This window comes from Porites lutea, chromosome 11, assembly GCF_958299795.1.
Source record: "Porites lutea chromosome 11, jaPorLute2.1, whole genome shotgun sequence".
Classification (NCBI taxonomy): Eukaryota; Metazoa; Cnidaria; class Anthozoa; order Scleractinia; family Poritidae; genus Porites; species Porites lutea.
The window spans coordinates 20,875,942-20,895,088 of NC_133211.1; the positions used below are offsets into that span (position 1 = coordinate 20,875,942).

A 19,147-nucleotide genomic window follows, 5' to 3' on the forward strand; every position below is an offset into this window, starting at 1 on the left:
CTGAATACGGACACTTAACCCCCTCAGTCTCCGTATTAACGGGGTTTGACTTTTGGGCACAAGAAATCTGACCCCCAGTCTATGGACTATCCCCACGAACTACCCATATGGATTACCCTAAAATGGACTACACCACTGAAGTTTAGAGATTAGGGTTAGGAAACCAAGTGGATCAAGTTTCAGGTCAGTTTTCCCAGTATAATGACCCTAAATGGAAGTTGATTCACCAAGTTTCGTAACCCTAAACACTAACTTCAGCGCATAGTCCATTTTGGGTAATCCATTTGGGTAGTGCATGGGGATAGTCCATAGACTGGAGGTCAGATTTTTTCCCCACCACCACTCCCTTCCCATCACTTTCGGGGATGGACGTGGAATCATGATCGTGAATCATGAATAAGTTCAAACACCATAGAAAAAATCTGTAGTCCAAAAACTACTCGGTCCAGAACACAAGCTGTGGATTTTCTCAAGGTCAACCATCAACAGTCTTGAATGCAAACTTGTGTTAGTATTATTCTTGGTCTGAGAGCAATGGCTACAGCGTGACACACATTAGTTGTAGTCATTCCTTAGAGTGCCAAACCTCAAAGTTAAAGAAAATTTTTAAATCACAAAAAACACCTATAACCAAAGTAAAATGCTTAATAAGTTGTACTTAAATGCTCACACTGCTGACAAAATCAACAATCAAAACAACATTTCACTTCCATATTTTATTAGTACTGTTTCAGGAGTTTAAGGTTTCAAGTCCAATTTATTACACTACATAAACTTGATTTTCCTTAACAGTATTAGTATAAGTCATTAAGAGAGCATTTATCACTTATGCATTGCCCATAATACACTTGCTAAGGCCCCACAATTTTGCCAAAGTATTGTTTTTGCTTTCTCTTGGGATGACGACTGTTACAAACTGGAGAAATGGAAAGCAATACTTAGGCAAAATTTTGAGGAGGAAACAAGGTGTCTTATTGGTAATTAATCAGTGGCAAATGTGTGAAAATTGTCACCCATAAGGAGCATAGACTGCTTGCAGTCCGCCTTTTTTCTTAAAATCCGTCTAGTTCTCAGCTAGCGCAAATGCAAACCACGACATTATGTTAAAATAAGGGATTAGGACCAGATGAGAAAAGACGGACTGCGGACTCTTTTGTTGCAAACAAACTCTCCATCAGCCCAGAAACAGAGTAGCCGATTGGTCAGTTTTACAGCTGTTGACAGATCATTGACTGGTCTGTGGTGGAGATGCAAGCCATAAAAATAGTCACGCATCACAACTAACTACGAACAATTATGAACCTAGCGGTAATTGCTTGTTATCTACAACGTTTAAGGATATCTTACAGAAGGAAACTGCTGTAAATTTCCTCAAGGGAAAGGAATTCTACAAGAATTCAAGGCAATCTTACCGGATTTAAAAAAAACTAAAATTTTTCAGTTGTTTATGTTCTATAAATCGTTTCAAGTTAATCGGGTTTACCAGTTATTGGTTAATTAAAATAATTACCTTGAAAGCTTTGTTGTCCCCAGACAGAACAAAAGAGTCAGCAGTCTCTTATTTTTTCTTCTCGGGCTTACGCCCTCATTTATCGCGGCTCGCATGCTTGGTTTTCTCTTGCAGTAACTTTGCAAAGAAAAATAAGAGACTGCTCGCAGTCTATAAGGAGCACCAACTCCTTTCCCTCACTTCTTAGGTGGCAATTTTCACACACACTTGTGTATATGTATAATGCCTGCTCTTCTATTGCCAAGTAAAATAAGAACTTTTCATAGTCTACCTCAATCATTATTAGCTCACTTTTCCACTGTTTTGAAAAGTTTAATATTTTCAATAAATCAGGAAAGATCACTGAGGTGGAACAGGGCGCCCTTATTAAAAATAACAACCTTCAGTTTAATTCCTCCTTTAGTGAACACAATGACAATGAAATGGTACGTGATATGCACTTAGTCATTATTTTTGAGACTATCAGCCAAGGAGCTTAGGCGTTATTCCGTACAGTAATATTATGATGATGTCCAAATAACCATGATATGGAAGCACATGCACAGGTCTTAAGAGGGAACAGAGGTTACGTGAAACAAAAGCAAACTTACTGACTGTGGTCACATTTCAGAGCTAAGTTTTAATTCAGACGTGCTTATAATCACAAATAAGCTAAATTCTTTAGGCAACTTCAAACTTATGCATTTTGAGATTTCAGTTGATCAGGATGTAATTGATACAAAAAGAAGCATACTTTAGATATCAATTTCTCCATCAAAGAGGTGTAACAAGTAACATAATATTATTTCAAACTGTATCTAAAGCTTATCTTAATTTGTCAACCACTCATCTGCAAGAAGACAAAGCAAACTATCAGCACATCCAAGTGTGAGAGGGGGCAAAGTGAAGGAAATCCTATGTTCTGATTCATTACGCTCACTTGGGATTGCATGTTTTTTTTTGTCATAAAAAACAATATTTAATTTAGTTTCTTTTGACCATCAAAAAAACTGCTTTTTTTAATACTGCTTTCCTGTTTACTTATAGCATACAAAAAGAACACAGCACATATCCTTCCATCTTAACCAAGGAATTGCATAGTCAATAAGAAATATGTACTGTCTTTACAGGTTTTTTTCTTGGTTCACATTTTGATCACTTTCAATCATTAATCTTATGACTGGAAATAATATTTTAACAAAGAAAGGGTGTATGGAATAAGGCCTTAAGTGACTCCTGATCTTAAGTCAAAATTCTCCTTGATTCACATTCATATAAAAAAGCTAAACAAAAACTTTGAGAATTTAGCAGTTTATCAGAAGTCACTTCAAGCAAGCTTCATTCCAGAAACCCCACAGACATTTCCACCACAGGGGCTGAAGAACAGCCAACACCAATGATCCAAATAAATCAACCTGCGTTAATAACATCTAAGTTTGAGTAAAACTGGCAAACTAAATAAAGTCTGTTTGCAAGCTTTCCTAATTCAGATAAAGAGCTTTCACATCAGGCAAGTGGTTCAAACATATAAGGCTGAACACCAAGTTCTTGGTCATAAAGATCATCATAATCATCGTAATATTCATCATCATAATCATCATATTCATCAAAATCATCATTATCATCAGAATCATAATAGTCATCGTAATCATCATAATCTTCATCATCAACATCCAATACACAAAAACCTCTTTGTGGCTTACGATCATCAGGGAAAATATAACTTCGCCAAACAAACTGCAACCTGGTTATGCCGGCCTCACCTTGTGACATTACAACTGCACCAGAAACTCCAGCAAGGTATCCATATGAACCTGGAGGTGTCTCTGAATGAAAACTACCACCATTGCCACCATATGGACCATAGCTTTTAGGATTGCCATCTTCGTCTTTCTTGTTAGTGTAAAATGTAAGCTTATCAATCATCCAGCCAGAATTCACATCAACTTTCACAATCCTTTCATTTTCCTCCAGATGAAATTCATGATGTTCATGGTGTTCCTGAGCTGTGCTGTTGTAAATACCACCACAACCATCCCCAAATATTGTTGTCTTGTCAGTACCATAATAAACCTTTAGGCCGCCAAGAACAGGTCGTCCATCCCAATGTCTAATCCAGAGTTCCATGCCTGTGACGCAGCACTCATTTTCCAAATTTTCAAGCCCGTCTTTGTCTGAGTGTTGGGCAATTTCTGGTTGAACCTGCCGTCCATTAGCAAAAGCACGTCCCCATTTTAAAATGCGTTCTGCAAATTTTCTTGGGATTGCCCATCTTTCATCGGCTGAGTCTTTCACAGGGGGATCCTTTTTCAGCGTTTGGGCCTTTTCTAGAATTTCATCACAAGAGCCAACTAGAAGATCATGGGTAGTGAGTTCCAACAGATATTCATCTGACAAAGTTGGAAGCCTCACAAGGGATGATAACAATTTGGGAAGATGTGCCTTTCTTTCTTCTTCATGGTGTTTGATGTACCGAAAAACTGCTTGCAACACGACTTTTTCCCTCTCTTCTGCACGTGGAATTAAATCTTCAGTCACCACACAAAGTTCCTCTTCCGCAAGCAGATCAGATAAGATATTGAAAGGAAGACACAAGAATTCCTCTTCCTCACAAACATTTGTGAAATGCCGCAGGCAGTGCTGTTTGGCCACTTTGACGAGTTCTTCCAACGCGTAGAAATCAGCCAAACGCCAGATACTGAGGCAAGTTTTATCATCAATGCCACCTTTCAGGAAGTCTCCGCAAGATTTTTTGACAAACTCGACCCCCAAATAATTTGCTGCTTCCAGCAAAGTTTGCACGTTTTCAGTGTTGATGGTGATATTTCCAGAATATGCGAATTCTATCACGTCACTAACAGCACGTTCATCTAGGCCTGGTATTTCTACCTCATCTTTGTTTCCTTCTTCCCAGTTGGCACCAAGAAGAGCTTCAAAATAGGGACTGAAAGATGCCAACACAGCACGGTGGGCTCGTATCGCTCGCTCGTTACCAATTTTCAGGCTGACATCGCTGTATCTGCCATCCTTGTACATGGCTAAAAGCCCCTTCAGGATATGAGAGCCATGGTCTTTATCATTTGCGTTTAACGTTTCCATAGTATTAGAGAAAGACCTCTCTAGCACAGCCGGCTTTTCCATACCTTTCGCCATTTTCAGTTTCTCTGCCGGCCGCTGTTCCACGTGATCAATGTGGAGAGTTTTGATTGGCAATTGATGGGCGCGATCCATTCAACCAAAATTCCAACCGGTCCGACCGGGAAAAGAGGACCACCTCAAAAGGTGGACCCATTTTTTCGAAACTTTTCCGGTTGGACCGAGCCGATCCATTGAGTTTTGGGCCGAAATTTCCGGAAAGTTTGGTTGAATGGATCGCGCCCAGAACCACCTCAAAAGGTGGACCTGTTTTTTCGAAACTTTTCCGGTTGGACCGAACCGATCCATTGAGTTTTGGACCGAAATTTCCAGAAATTCTGGTTGAATGGATCGCGCCCGATATTTCAGCAGAAAAAGATCGCGACCTCTCACGTTGCCCACGATACACCTTTTCCCGGCCCTCGTCCCTACTTCTTCCCCCGAGTCCTAAGAGAAAGGCGTATTTCCGCTCGAAGAACACGCTTCAAGAACCATGAAAGATATTAGAGAGGTTAAGCTTCATGTTTACGTCAAATTGTACCACGTGACCAAGTTTCTCGTTTACGGTTCATTATTTCTACACACAAATTAGTAGTTTTACGCAATTTTTTATCCACAATGAATTGTTGAACAGTTTTATCTGCTTATTTACTATTTTGAGAAATTCTCAACGTGAATCTGACGTTTGCCGTTTGCCGTATACGTGAAGGTTTTCTCACCTAGTTACCCGCGTGAGAAAGATTTCGGAGACGGGCTAGAGGAAATCTACCCTTAGAACAAAATTTTAAAAAAAAACACTGAGACCAGGGGGCACGCCTTTGAACCATGACCCAAAAAGAGATTTCTAAGCCTGCGAGAATGAGCATACCGCACCTAAACCTTGTATTCATGAAAACTGAAGGACACTGGTTGCGGCCGCACTTAGCAAGTTAACCGGGCAGGAGCCGATTACTCAACCGGGTTAGTTACTTTTATCACCGTCAGGCAGGACCAGGAGCCTATAACCTATATTTAACCGAAGTACTCTAAAATGTGTCTAAAAATAAACTAGTCAGTAAAACCCCGTGACATAAGCCTAGTATGATAGTTGCTTGCTCCGGGAGGGACCCTGAGGGACTCAATTTAGTTTCCGAAAGTGGCGCGAGGGCCTGCGCGAGGTTTCGTTCATAAAGCTCGCCTGAGAGTGACTGACTGACAAAATTTGACCCCGTATTACTGATAAAAAGAGGTCGACTTCTTTAAAATTTTTAACTCAATTGTGTTTATAAGAAAGAAAAGCTGAACTTGGGGCGAAAGAAGTAATTTTCGACCTATTGTGCTTTCGTGCGTGGTAAAACCAAAATTTGGAACATTCTCACTAATCTCGTTCCCAGAGGCCGCGATCCTTTTGGTCAGCGGCGGAGAAAGGATCATTGCAATCTTAGTCGTGGGCAGGACTTCCCCCCGGGGGGAGGGGCACTCTTGGAATTAACTGAGCCATAAGTCACAGAAATACAGAAATAAATCCCAAAAGTCTACACATTGCAAGCTAAAAAGGAACTCAACTAAATAAAAAAACGGTAGCTGGTGTTATATCACTTACTTGCGGGGTACCAAAGAAAACTTTCTAACACAGCAGCTGACTCTCTGGTCCAAATAATTTACTTTAAATAATTTTTATATTGTTCACCTGTGACATAATCAATACTGACTCAGTCAAAACAAACCTGCTCAGTTGGGAATATAGAATTGATATGGTCCACAGGATTAAAATCTTTGCTGTCCAAAGGATCGTCACTTTTAAAAACCTGTTGAAAATAACAGATAACAGGCAAAGCTCTCCCAAGACAGTAAAACTTATTTTCTGTAAGGTGTTATTAACTGGAGTCGACTACTCTCCACAAAAAAAATAATTTTACAAAAATTGATTAAACTCTGGTTACCTGAGAAATCGCTTCTTCGACGTCAGGAGAGTAAAATATTGGTTTACTGAGACGTTCCTCCAAAAAATCGTCTTCAACTTCCACTGTCTGTACACCTTCATCGGCCGCAATCTCAGGAGGGAGTCATAAACTCGTCAGCGCGGCTGTCCGATGTGTCGGGCCATCGTGACGTCACATCAAAGTGAGGCGTGCGACGAGCAGAATTTTCGAAAATGGCGGTGTTATTGTTTTTTATGTGAACACTTTGAGCTTATTTTTTCCCGTGAATGAAGCAGCAATGTGGTTTCCCTTTTCATCGAGGATACCATTACCTCATATTCCAACGGAAAAGGTAAGTGTATTTTGATTGCTACGTGAAAATTCGGGAAAAAAGGTTGCTGAAGCGTTTTGGTGAGTCTCCAAGTTAGGAAAATTATGTGAGTGCGGTGAGGAATTTTGCTCGACAAAAACTCGTTTTTCTCTGGATAAAAAGCATGAGAAGACCTGTAGCTTCGCTCCAAAGTAGTTTATATCTCACAGAATCCATATAGCATATGATAAATGTCAGGGAATAAGCCACAAAAATGATCAGTGTAGTTATTCGAATCAATTTCCTCCGTTATAATTTTGCAATCTTGTTGAAGTGAGGTTGGTTACGAAAATTTGTTATAAATGAGCTGTTTTGTCGTTATTTCGGTTCTTCAGTAAGACGTATATAAGTATACTGAGAGTTGTTAAGATTACTATGACCTCTTAAAATCTCGTAAAAGCCCGATCGTGGAGAAGTTCACTCTTTTTGAGGCACTACAACATGTAATCTAAATATTTGTTCACCCTGCGTAAATTTTTTGGACACCTTCTGATGTTAGGAAAGTCCCGGGGGTGGGGGAGGGGGGTAACACCCTTGAAGGATAATTTTAGACTGCACTATCAAGCCTGCAAGTGTACATGTATGTACACTGTAGTTTACTTTCAATACCCTCTCAACATCTGGTAGAATAATACATCAGTCAATTGAAACCCCGGCTCCCTGATCCATGGGAATTTAACAATAGCCTGGTGTTAAAACACCACCAATTTTTCCACTTCCTGGGCCAAGTAGTTTGTTAAAAGCACCTTATGGGAGGGAATTAGTAGTTGTAGTTCTTGGCTTGATTTAAACCGCTCTCCTCTGTCTGGTACTCTGTATCTATTTATTTCATTTTCAAACCAATGGACCTGTTGATGGAAACTCTCAACTGCGTTGCATCAAGTTCATGAGAAATGTCATCCCCTGGCTGAACCTTGTTAACAATAAATTATTTTTAACAGTGCTTCCACCTGTTCCAAGGTTTACTTTTGTTTTGCAGTGTGCTTTTACATTTTAGGAGTGGGGACTTGGTTTCTTTGCTAATTGTCTAGCCCTGACGATCAACTTCATTCTGGGTTTTCTTTTGTTGAGTAACGGCAACTCCTTGCTTTTGATTCTAATTTTGAGGGACAATTCCCAGTTTGCTTAGTCTAGACTAAAATCTTCAACCAATCAGTTTCCTAGAACCCAAACTCTCTTTATACCCTATCCCAGAGCAAACTGCTTGAAAACCATGCCGTTCAGTTGGAACATACCTACGGCACAACCCTCCCCCCCCCCCCCCCCCCTAGAGGAAACAGGGGCTTCTCCTAAGTCACTCATGTTAAATCCCTCTCTCTGTTCCCGCTTCCAAAAATGTGTAAACTATGTGCTGTTAAATCCCTGCTCATGAGCTGGGTCAAGCAGGAATTTTGTTAATTCCACTGCACCCAGGGCCAGCATGTTGTTAAATATGTGTCACACCATGGAATTAGCTTGGCATTGGCTGCATTAAATCCCCGCTATACCCCAGAGGTTTAGAGGGGGGGAGGAGAAGGGTTTCAATTGACTGATGCATGTAGACACTGCACCCTTTACTTGCTTACTTTGTGTCACCAAGAGTAACTAATCAGTCTATATCTAACTATATAAAACAGTATATAAATCTTAAACAGGTTTTCAGTAGTATCATAGTTTCCACTAACTATGGTGGTGTAAATAATATGGTAATGCTAATCATTTTCTGTTTTTTCCTACAGGATTAACACTACTTAGACCAATGACGTTTCCAGGCTTACATGGCTCACATGTAAACTGAATTAGAGAGTAGACTGGCAGGCCTCTCATTATTACTGATTCTCTTGGCCTCTACATCACTGTTTGATCAAAACATCTATGGTCACTCCAGAACATAACATTACTGATCATCTACTTGTTCTTTTTTTTGGTTATTGACAATGTGAGGATTTATACCAAGAAATTATTTTCGTGTAACTGCTCACAGACAGGATTTTAGAAGAAAAATAATGAAGAATGTGTTTTAACAGGCATAGCCTTTGAATCAATTCATTACTGGAAGCTTTAGCCTGAGAATTCAGACAGATTTCCAGTTGTATTTTTTAGTGATGTGAAACTACCACCCAAAATGTTTTGTTTAGTTTGATTATTTTTCTCTTTGCCCAGTGCTTCATGTACTGTCTTCAGTAATATGATCTGTCTGGACATTTTTCCTGACTTTTTCTTTTATTTAGTAAGATTATCTTGCATACTTCCATGGAAAGTAAAAAAAAGTGTCAATAAAAGATTTACACTATAAGTATTTTGTTGCTGAGATACTTGGGTATCAGCTCTAGAAGCATAATTTCAAGTGTGGTAGATATACTCCCACAGAACAACAGACTTGGGAAATAGTTTCCTTATACTTACCTCTGAGGAGCAAATGGAGCAACTATTATTTACCCACAAAAAACTTACACCCGAATAGCTTCGGCAATCGAAGCATGTACAGTGTAGTTTAGGTGGGTGAAATGCTTGAATCTGCACTGCTGGTTGGAATATGCGGACCCCCATGGAAACAGTTACTCCAGAATTTTCGAGCGTTTATTGACCAATTTAAAAGGCGTCCTGGTTACCACTTTTTGGGGGGAAGATTGAACGGTATAGCTGAACCTTGACAGAATATTTGTCTTCTCATTAAAAAGCGATTTGGTACCTTCAGGAACTCTCTCTTCAAGTCGTAAGCCGTTATCAGATAAGCTTCAATGTCGCTGTCCAGGTTCGAAGTAAAAATGTTTAAATCGCCGAGTCACTAGCCTAAGCGTTCCGTTCCCAATTCTGAGATATTTACCACCTGTTTATAAAAGCCATTGTTTTGATTCTGACTTTTTCTTGAAGGTATTGTTTTCAGTGGAAGGCTCCTGTAGAATCTTCCGTCAGCCCAACTGGCTATAAACGGAGTATGGGTGTAACCATATTTCCTAGGCAATTTTGTACACTTGAACTGTATTCAAGCACTTCTCAAGTTCAAACATTGACATAAAAAGATACTCTCGAATTAATCGTATTACTTGTTTCAATTCGAGAGCTTTATTGTTGGATTAACTGGTTTTACTTCGCGGCTGACTCGCAAGGTACCTGCGGAAAGTAGTGTTTAAAGTCACTGATCATTTTTATGAAATTGTTGTGAGATTTAATTTTTCAAAAATGAGAAAGAGTTTTGACCTATGTAAGTTATGTTTTTGTCTCCAAACGCAGTGTTGTGGGGTTTCAGAGTTACAGGCCATTAAAGATGATCTTGATGATGATTTTTATCGATCTGTAGGAGCGTTTGTCAACACTTTTGAGTCTTGTCGCCAGTCTGTTTTTTGTTTTCAGGTTAGAATTGCGTTATTGATACTTTATATGATAACATCTACAGCTTCGCTTTAGTTGTTTAAATGATTTGCTCTACTGTTACTGAGAAATTGGACCGTGAACTTTTCTCGACAATCACTTTGTTTACCGTCTTTCAAACCTTCCCGGCCGGCTTGAACGTGACGTCACGATGGCCAGACACATCGGATTTTCATTCGCCAATATCTGCTCTAGTGCCCAGGCCTAAGTTTATGACTCCCTCCTGGTCGTGGGCGATAGCCTGCGATGCTCTCGCAGGCCATGACTGAACGTTAACCTGCGTTAAACTACCTCGTGAGGTGGTTTTAAAAAACCTATCCTGGTTAAGAAAATCTATTTCCTGTTTTTCTTGCTTGATTTGCCTAACCGTACCCTGTATTTACACAAATTGCGCTAAAATAAATATACATGTAAATAAATACTTGTATTCTGGGTAGAACGTATTTCGTAGAGCGCTCAATTCATTTAATTGAAGAGCATTGACTATTAATAATCACAGGAGTTCAGGCTTCAGGTGTAATCATTGATCGTTTATTGCGACAGTGCTGTATATATATGTATATAGTACTGTTTTGCTTTTTTTCTTTTGTTTACTTCTTCATCATTCGCCTTGCTGTAAGGATCAGTTTGTCGTTTCATATTTTTCTACAAGTTTTATTGTACTGATCCAGGTCTACAACTGGGAGATACGGCACCACTCATTGGTTTGTTGCTGTGGACTTGCTGACTTGCACTGTAGACAACCCAGTCGCACTCAAAGATAATCAGTTAACTTTAACTAGTTAATTGGAAATAATTCGTTTAAGTCCCCTAGTGCGGCTGCAGCCACTGCCACTTCCTTTTGAGCTGTGAAAAGTCAGTATGTTTCCTGTATGTAGTGCTTACCACCAACTACCCGTCCATTCCCTGCATTCTGATCTGGTCCCTTTTAAGTCAACCCCCATTTTAGCCATAAGAGAGAGACTGGTGAAGGGTGTAATCCTTAAAATCAAAATGGCGGGCACGGTAGATAAACCTTTGCAATTGAGGATGCCTTTTCCAGATTCTTGTCAAAGTCTCTGCTTCAGAAACAAGGACCATGGCTCCAGTATGTTTGAGAGACTTTTCGCCATGTACAAAGATAGTAAGTATAGCGACGTCAGTCTCAAAATCAGCCATGAACGCACCATCCAAGCTCATCGTGTTGTCCTTGCGTCGTTTAGTCCGTATTTTGAAGCCCTACTTGGCGGCAAATGGAAAGAGGGAAGCAAGAATGAAATTGAATTATTCGGATTAAACGAAACCGCCGTTAACAATTTGATAGAATTCGCTTATTCTGGAACTATTGAGCTCAACAAGGACAACGTGCAAGCTGTATTGGAGGCAGCAAATTATTTGGGGGTTGAATTTGTGAAGAGATCATGCGGAGATTTCTTGAAAGTTGCTGTGGATGATAAAACATGTCTAGGTCTTTGGCAGTTGGCAGACGTGTTCGCTTTGGAAGAACTTAGCAAAGTAGCTAAAAGATACGTCTTGAGGCATTTCGCAGATATTTCCCAGCAAGAGGCATTCCTTTTGCTTCCTTTCAATCTTTTGACTGACCTGCTTGCAGACGATGGCCTTTGTATAGTTATTGAAGATTTGGTTCCGTGTGAAGAAGAGAGAGAAAAGATAGTGTTGCAAGCAGTTTTGAGATACACTGAACATGACTTGGATAGCCGGAAAGAACTTCTCCCACAATTGCTTTCTCTCGTTAAACTCCCCACTTTATCAGAGCAGTGTCTCAAAGAAGTTATCGAAATAGAGCTTGTAGCTGATTCTTGTGTGTGCAAAGAGATGCTGGATAAGGCCCAGAAACTGAAAATGGAGTGGGAAGATTTAAAAGCTGAGGCAAATTGGCCTTATAAGCAAATTGATCCTCCTGATAAATGGGTATTGCCCAGGGATTTTGCCAAATACGTTGTCATATGGGGGCGCTCCTATGCAAATGGCGGGCATATACCAGATCACAAACATTATGCTGATGAATATTCATTTGACGATTTAGAAAACAACTGCTTTGTGAATGGGATGGAACTATGGTTCCGACGGTGGAATGGGGACTTAGTGTTGGGAGGTCTCAGGTTTTCTTACAAATTGTACGATGAGGACACTGCAATGACATTTGGCTACACAAGTGATGAAGCTGAGGAACATCATAAATTTCATCTGGAGGAAAATGAGAGAATTGTCAGAGTTGAAGTCTCCTCTAGCTTGATGATTAATCAGCTCACTTTTTACACCAACAAGAAAGATGATGAGGGCTATCCCAAAATGTATGGTCCCTATGGAGAAGATATTGGATTGTTTACTGTGGAGGATCCTTCTGGAAATTTTGGATATCTTGCAGGAGTTGTTGGTGCAGTCGCAAATCGCAGTAGAGGCAAGCCTGGAGTCATACTTAGACTACAGTTTGCTTGGAGAAGCTATATTTTCCCTGGAACTCCAATGCCAGAGAAACATTATTGCCGAATTAGTGAAAATGTCAGAGAAGATGACTATGACAGTGATGCTGATTTAGATGGTTTTGATGATTATGATGTTTTAACCATTTTTGATTTTTATGATGGCTTTCAAGATTAAGTGATTTAACATTGAGTTTAACATGGTAAATTAAACCAACAGCCTGTTTTGCGTGAACCAGAAACTCTGTGCAGGTTTAGTACAAACCAACTAGCATGCACTATCACGAACTTGTGATCTGATTGACTAATGCACTCACTGTCTTTTGCAAGATTGATTGTGAGCAGCAAGCTGGCATTGTGAGCAGAAACAAATACAATTGGAACCTGTTTAACATATGATTTTCGCTATGTTTCTGAGGAAGATTCATCCTTGGAGACCCAAGGGCGGTCAGTTGGGTCAGGAATAATGGCGGCGAAAGTTTTCAAGAATGGGGAAGAGAGTCCCTGGGATGCTACTCTTAACAAACCAGTTCCACGACTCATTCGAATGTTTGTCCGTGATTGATTTTTTGTGCTTAATCAGAGGCCAGCATCTATCACGCTGCTTTCATGATCTTCTTATATGAGGGAGTTTGCCGGTAACCTTGACTTTTGGCCGTAATGTTAGGTTCGTGCAGGAGAGCTTTCTTTATTGTTTTTGGAGAAGAGTTTTCTGTGAAAATAGGCCCTAAAAACCAAATAAATTCCATAATTGGTAAAATTTCTGTATAAACTCATACATTTATTATGCATGCAGCAATTTCATACTATTGACACAAATAGTTGATATGAATAGAGTGGAAACATGCACGCATAACAAACGTATGGCTTATACGGAAATCTTACCCAATAATTTAGCATGTTAGCAAAACAAAACAAAATGAAAAAAGCACCAGTTAAAAAAATCAGCATGTGGACCGATCAAAGGTAAATTCGTAAATACCAGAGTCTTCTAGGATTGTTCTTGCAATCGTCTGCGTTATTGTTTATGCCTGCCTGGTATACTTGTCAAGTACATGTAGGGGAAATTTTTTCGCCCTTTAAAGTTTGTAAATTTGTTGTTAAATTTTTCTCCTCAGCTTGATACAAGAGGATCAAAAGAAACTGGTAGAGTAACCTTTGGAGCTCATTTTCACTGAAAAATCTTCTCCAAGAAGTTCTCCTGCACAAGCCAGACGGATACGGGAGACAATTTTTCACGGGCGTAGAGGGAACAGTCGAGTTTGCAGGTACACTCCTTTGTATAAGAAGATCATGAATACTGTCGATAGATGCTGGCCTCTTATTTTTTGTGCCCAATCACAGACAAGCATTTGAATTAGTCAAGGAACTGGTTTGTTAACAGTAGTATCCCAGGGGCTCCCTCACCTGTTCATGGAAACTTTTGTCGCCATTTTTCGTGACCCAACTAACCACCCCTGGGTCTCTGAAGATGAGGAACAATTAGGTAAATTAATTAACAATGCTGTCCCAGAAGAAACCAAAAGACATCTGAAGGCGTTTACATGCATTTATCAGATGATTTATCAGCAGCAATATTTACATTCTGGGTTTATGTAATGCCATTATGGATAATACATTCGACAAAAGCAACATAGTGATGATCAAGAAAAAAGAGGTTGCTGTGTGATTCAGCAGTGACACTTTAACAATGTGTGACACGTACATCTTAGGACTGAAAACCAACAAACATTTGAGCATTTTGACTTGACTCATTGACTGAATTGAAGAGTAGCGTCATCACATTGTGAAAACTGCTGGAATAAGACTCAAAGAATTGAACACAATTGATTAGGGAGCCGTGAACTGGAGTTATTTTAAAGCACAGATGTTTTTTTTTTTAAGAACAGACATCCGGAGCCAAGATAGAGGCATCGTAGATAATGAATATTTTTTTCCTCCTATTATAAATTATTTTTCGACAGTTAATGTTGACAAAGTAACTGATAAAAGAAATTCCCTCTTCAAAGATTCCAAAATTTGAACGGTTTTCTTCCTTGTTCATAGATCAGTTTTTGTGGTCAGTGTTTCCAGTTTGGAATTGTACAAACTGTGGGGGAAATGTAGTTTAGGTTTTTCATATTAAAACCCCACGTCAAAAAAGAGTTATATGGAATTACCTTTTAAATAAATAGTATTGTTCTTGTTGTTGTACACTTATTTTAAATTCATCCTGTTGTTCCATAGTTGTTCTAAGGCAAAGTACCCAGTTTCCTCAGGAAATACACTTGTACTGGCTTTTGAGGAGCCAATCTTCCCATAAAATGCCGAATGGGATCATAGTTAATTGAGTGGAATGGTTATGAAACCCGTCAGACTCCTTTGTTATATGTTTTTGTGGACCTGAAAGTGCACAACGTTCAAAAGAATTCCTATCATTTTGATTGTATTGACCGATAAAAACGTTGCATTAATTTATTCCGTAGCAATTTGCCAACAGAAAACAAAGGATTGTGCACTTTCAGGGTGCTTCCAACATAAACTGCAGCACTGTTGTTTTTATCATTGATGTTTGCCGCTTTTCATAACCAGTCTCCTCTAATAACTATGATGGGATGAAAAAGACGGCAAAAGACGAATTTAAGCATTTTTGATAAGCAAAGTACCCTGAACTAATGTAAGCTAAAAAGGTATGTGCCGCCCCATCAGGTGAGTTTTTGCGCCGTTTTGGTCTCAAAGCGGGTGTACTCTTTGCCTATTTTGGTCTGGAATCGGGTATGGTTTTTTCAGGGAACTACGGCATCTACTGAAGTGTATGAAGGTATTTATCGTTAGTAAGAAAGAAAGAGAAATATGCGAATTCGAAATGGATTTGACGAATTTTTTTGGTTTGCGGGGAGGGGGGGGGGGGGGTAAGTTTGTATGTGTTTGCAACTGTGGTGTAACCTCAATCGTCTTTTCCGGAAAATCTGGGGAAAAAAGGGGCATTTCCTTGCACGTTTTCCCCAACGGAATGCGGCATTTTGAAAACACGCCCATCTATAGTGAATTCCGAAAATTCATTTTACACTTATTTGTTTGTGTCCCACGAGTTTTTTTTGCTGGCTGAAAACAGGAAAAATAAGAGGTACTGGAGCGAGTTGTCCAAAATCTTATGATGGCAGACGTTACTGTCAACGCCTGAAGTTAATATGATAAACACCGGTACCCTTTGAAATACTGTTTATAAGTTATGACAGGCTTACAGGATTTATAGCGGACTTCCCTGGCCCCAGAGGAGGGTACTCCGGATTTTAAGTGACAAGGATGATCGAAGGATTTTTTTGGCTTTGAAATTTTCCATTTCGGGATTTTTTGGGGTGAGAAAATTTTTGTAATTATTTTTTGGGGGTAGCTTTTTGGGTATTCAAACTGATGTTTCCATTTTTTGTCTTTTTTTAATGCTTTCTGGAAATTTTTATGGCTCGGAAATTCGGCATGGGACTTTTTTGGGGTGAAATTTTGTCCAGGGATTTTTGGGGTGGTTTTGTTTGAAGCCCAAGGGATTTTTTTGGGTTTTGATTTTTGCCCCCATTCGATCATCCCTGTGGAGTACCCCCATGGGGTGCTGGTTCAATGAGTCAGTAGCCCACGTTAGCCTATCAGACTGTTTTACCCAAAAGACACTATGATAAGCCATCTTTTTAACGCTTAGTTTATTACGTGTCCTGTACGTGTATATTAAATAAATTCTCTCTCAATACAGCGGCCGGCCTGGGACTCAGTAATCCCTTCATCTGTACGTACTGTCGCGTACTGATCTGTAATTCTGTACGTACTATCGTCGACAAAGAATTTAAGAAGATCTAAAAATGTCAGTATCAGGCGCACAGAAAGTTCGAGCTATTCAATAACTACAGTGGAACCTCGCCTTACGGCCACCTCGTTATTACGGCCACTTTTTTGGGGTCGTCTGGCAAAAACTGCCATATATTTTCTTGTAAGCGCGGTACCCGCAGCCAAAGCCAGTAGAAAGCAATTCATGTGATTAAGCTACCTTTCCACTCTTTGTGGTTGAGAAAGTTTAAAAAATGCTAAAAGCAAAGAAAATTGCATCGATCATTTTAAAAATGACTCTAATTAATTTTTTGTTTGTTTATATTGACAGGACAGACCACTTACTAGCTTTTAACACAAATGCTGATGGTGTACCAGTATGACGCCCTTTCCCATCTAGTTTTCTGTCATTTTTTGACCTTATCAAAGGTCATCACGTCGCCAAAGATGCAATTTATCATCACGCACGCAGTTAGCTTTCGTCATTATTGTAATTACTCGATAAAAAGATAGTTGTTTATGATGGAAAACCGGCGCGTCGACCCTGCTTCCTTCGGAAGAGTGTCTCAACGGAAATACGTTCAAGTAAAGTTCTAAAAGCTTCATTTAATGGAGCGAAAATCGAGTGTAGACCTTAATTTGAAATGATTCGTTTTCTCTATCAAGCCCTTATGAAACTGAGATTTTGTACATTCTGGTACTAATTTCAACATTTGCTTTAGGGGCGGGGTGCTAATTGGCTTTACCCCAGGAGTTTCCTGTTGTCCCTAAATAGCTCTAGCCAAATGACATGAATCTTTTGCATGTAAAAAGGAAGTTGTAAATGATTACCTGTTAATATCTCCGCCATTATATAAAACACTCCATTTTAAAACGGCTTTAAAGCACGGAGACAACATTCACTGAGGTATTTTGGTAGAGAGGAAGAAGTCAAGCGGGGATAAACTCTAAACAACGTCAAAACATGCATATTAGTAGAAAAGGTACATGTGTACTGGGATGCGGAGAAAATATTTACCGCCAGAAGAATTTCAAGTCTTTAGAGAGCAATTACAGGGCCGGGCATACCAGACACCGAGTACAACAAGCAAGAACGCTTTTCATCGACAACACTTGGAAACGATTCAGACACTGTATTACCAAGGTGTTTTGCAAGCACAAAGAAGAAAAAGATCATGTCCCTTATGCTAGCTTGACTCGTTTATACAGGTTGTCTATCGGCGAGGACGAACTCAAACGCGCCCAGAAAAAAGTGCGTTTTTGTTCGAGGCGAAAATGCTCAATTGATAACGAACTGAGTGTCGAATGTGAGGATGAACTCGACCGCCATTTTGATACAGTTTTACGGGAAAGAGCCTCAAGAAGTCGTAGCTATACGACAAGACGAATGGCGATTTGTAGAGAGCTTGAGAGAAACACAGAAGGAAACAACGGTGTTTCTCTTTTTGAACTCCGAAAGACGCTGATCATAAATAACAGATTCAAAGAGATGGGAATGTGACTGTATTGCTCTTTGTCAGCCATCATGTCTCACATACGTCAACGCGTTTCTCGTCTTATAAGGGGAACCACATTATTGACAACCGATCTGGGATGTCTGATGATAAAAAAACTATAACTGATGTACATATACGGCAGTGGTATTGTAAAGAGGAGATGCCTATTTTTTGGGCGGGTATGATAATAATTCAAAAATGTGATTGTTCTAATTTATTATGATATTTATAATAAAACTAAAAAGAGATTACAACAAGGACAAAAAAGAAGATCATGCAGCCTTGGTTTAAAGAAATTCTTTTGTGCAAATTTAGTGATCATATAGTGACATTTTGTACAAAAAAACGTAGAAAAAACTTAGCAGACTCTAACTGTTGTTTAGTAATAATGGTTGGGTTAGTCCCAAAGAGAAACTTCGGGAGGGTCAGTTCGACGTCGGCCAATTTTATATATACCCAAATATTGTCAGCATTAATTCCGGGACCACCGATTGTCGAGACAATTCTCGTGGGCGAACAGTAAGTTGCAGTTACACGCAATATTCCAATCATCAACAGACTACCGGCACCAGTTTCATCGCAAGCTTGCGAATGGACAATTTGCGGCCTAGGCATACAGCCGCCCCTCACTTCAAACAAAATCGGTGAGGCCAATGGACGAAAAAACAGGAATTTCTACTGAACTGGATGTTCAATTATTTCAAATTCAGGGGTGAATTTGCTTTTCTTTACCACTCGCGTCGTTGTGGTCGTTACTTGCCTACAAATAAAACCTTTCTGAAGTTATTTTGTACTCAGTTTCCATGTAAAATCCAATGTTAATTGTCTGTTTGTGTGTGGTCAGGAATTCACAAAACCCAAGTTATTTATTGCTGATGAGTCATCAGTGAATATTTCAATTCGAGGGAATTCTGTTTACGTGAGTTATTTGTAACAGACATGCTAGATTTTGGTATGTGACGTCGGAGGGGGCAATCGAATAGGTCAGTCTGAAAGACAAGCAGAGTAGCGAACCTCTTTCCTCAAACCATACATGCTAACCTGTCCCTTTGTTAAAAAAATAAAGTTATTCAGTACAGTTTCCTCTCGCCGAGGAGGCGTTTGAGAACGTGCCCTCCTTCCCAACGTATTACTTTTCGCCCTCACCGTCACTATAAACTGAAATACGTGCCTTTAAAAACTAAGTT

General features: G+C 39.6%; 2 protein-coding genes across 2 annotated transcripts; one reads left to right on the plus strand and one right to left on the minus strand.

Moving 5' to 3' along the window:
* Window positions 1–701: 701 nt before the first annotated feature.
* LOC140951986 (kelch-like protein diablo) lies at window positions 702–4,701 on the minus strand. Its single transcript, XM_073401372.1, has one exon. It carries the CDS (start codon window positions 4,640–4,642, stop codon window positions 2,996–2,998), a length of 1,647 nt encoding a protein of 548 aa, XP_073257473.1. The 5' UTR covers window positions 4,643–4,701; the 3' UTR covers window positions 702–2,995.
* Window positions 4,702–11,242: 6,541 nt separating this feature from the next.
* LOC140952048 (kelch-like protein 12) lies at window positions 11,243–17,428 on the plus strand. Its single transcript, XM_073401457.1, has 2 exons — window positions 11,243–13,937; window positions 16,796–17,428. The coding sequence occupies exon 1, from the start codon at window positions 11,276–11,278 to the stop codon at window positions 12,845–12,847; it is 1,572 nt and encodes a 523-aa protein (XP_073257558.1). The 5' UTR covers window positions 11,243–11,275; the 3' UTR covers window positions 12,848–13,937; window positions 16,796–17,428.
* Window positions 17,429–19,147: the final 1,719 nt, after the last annotated feature.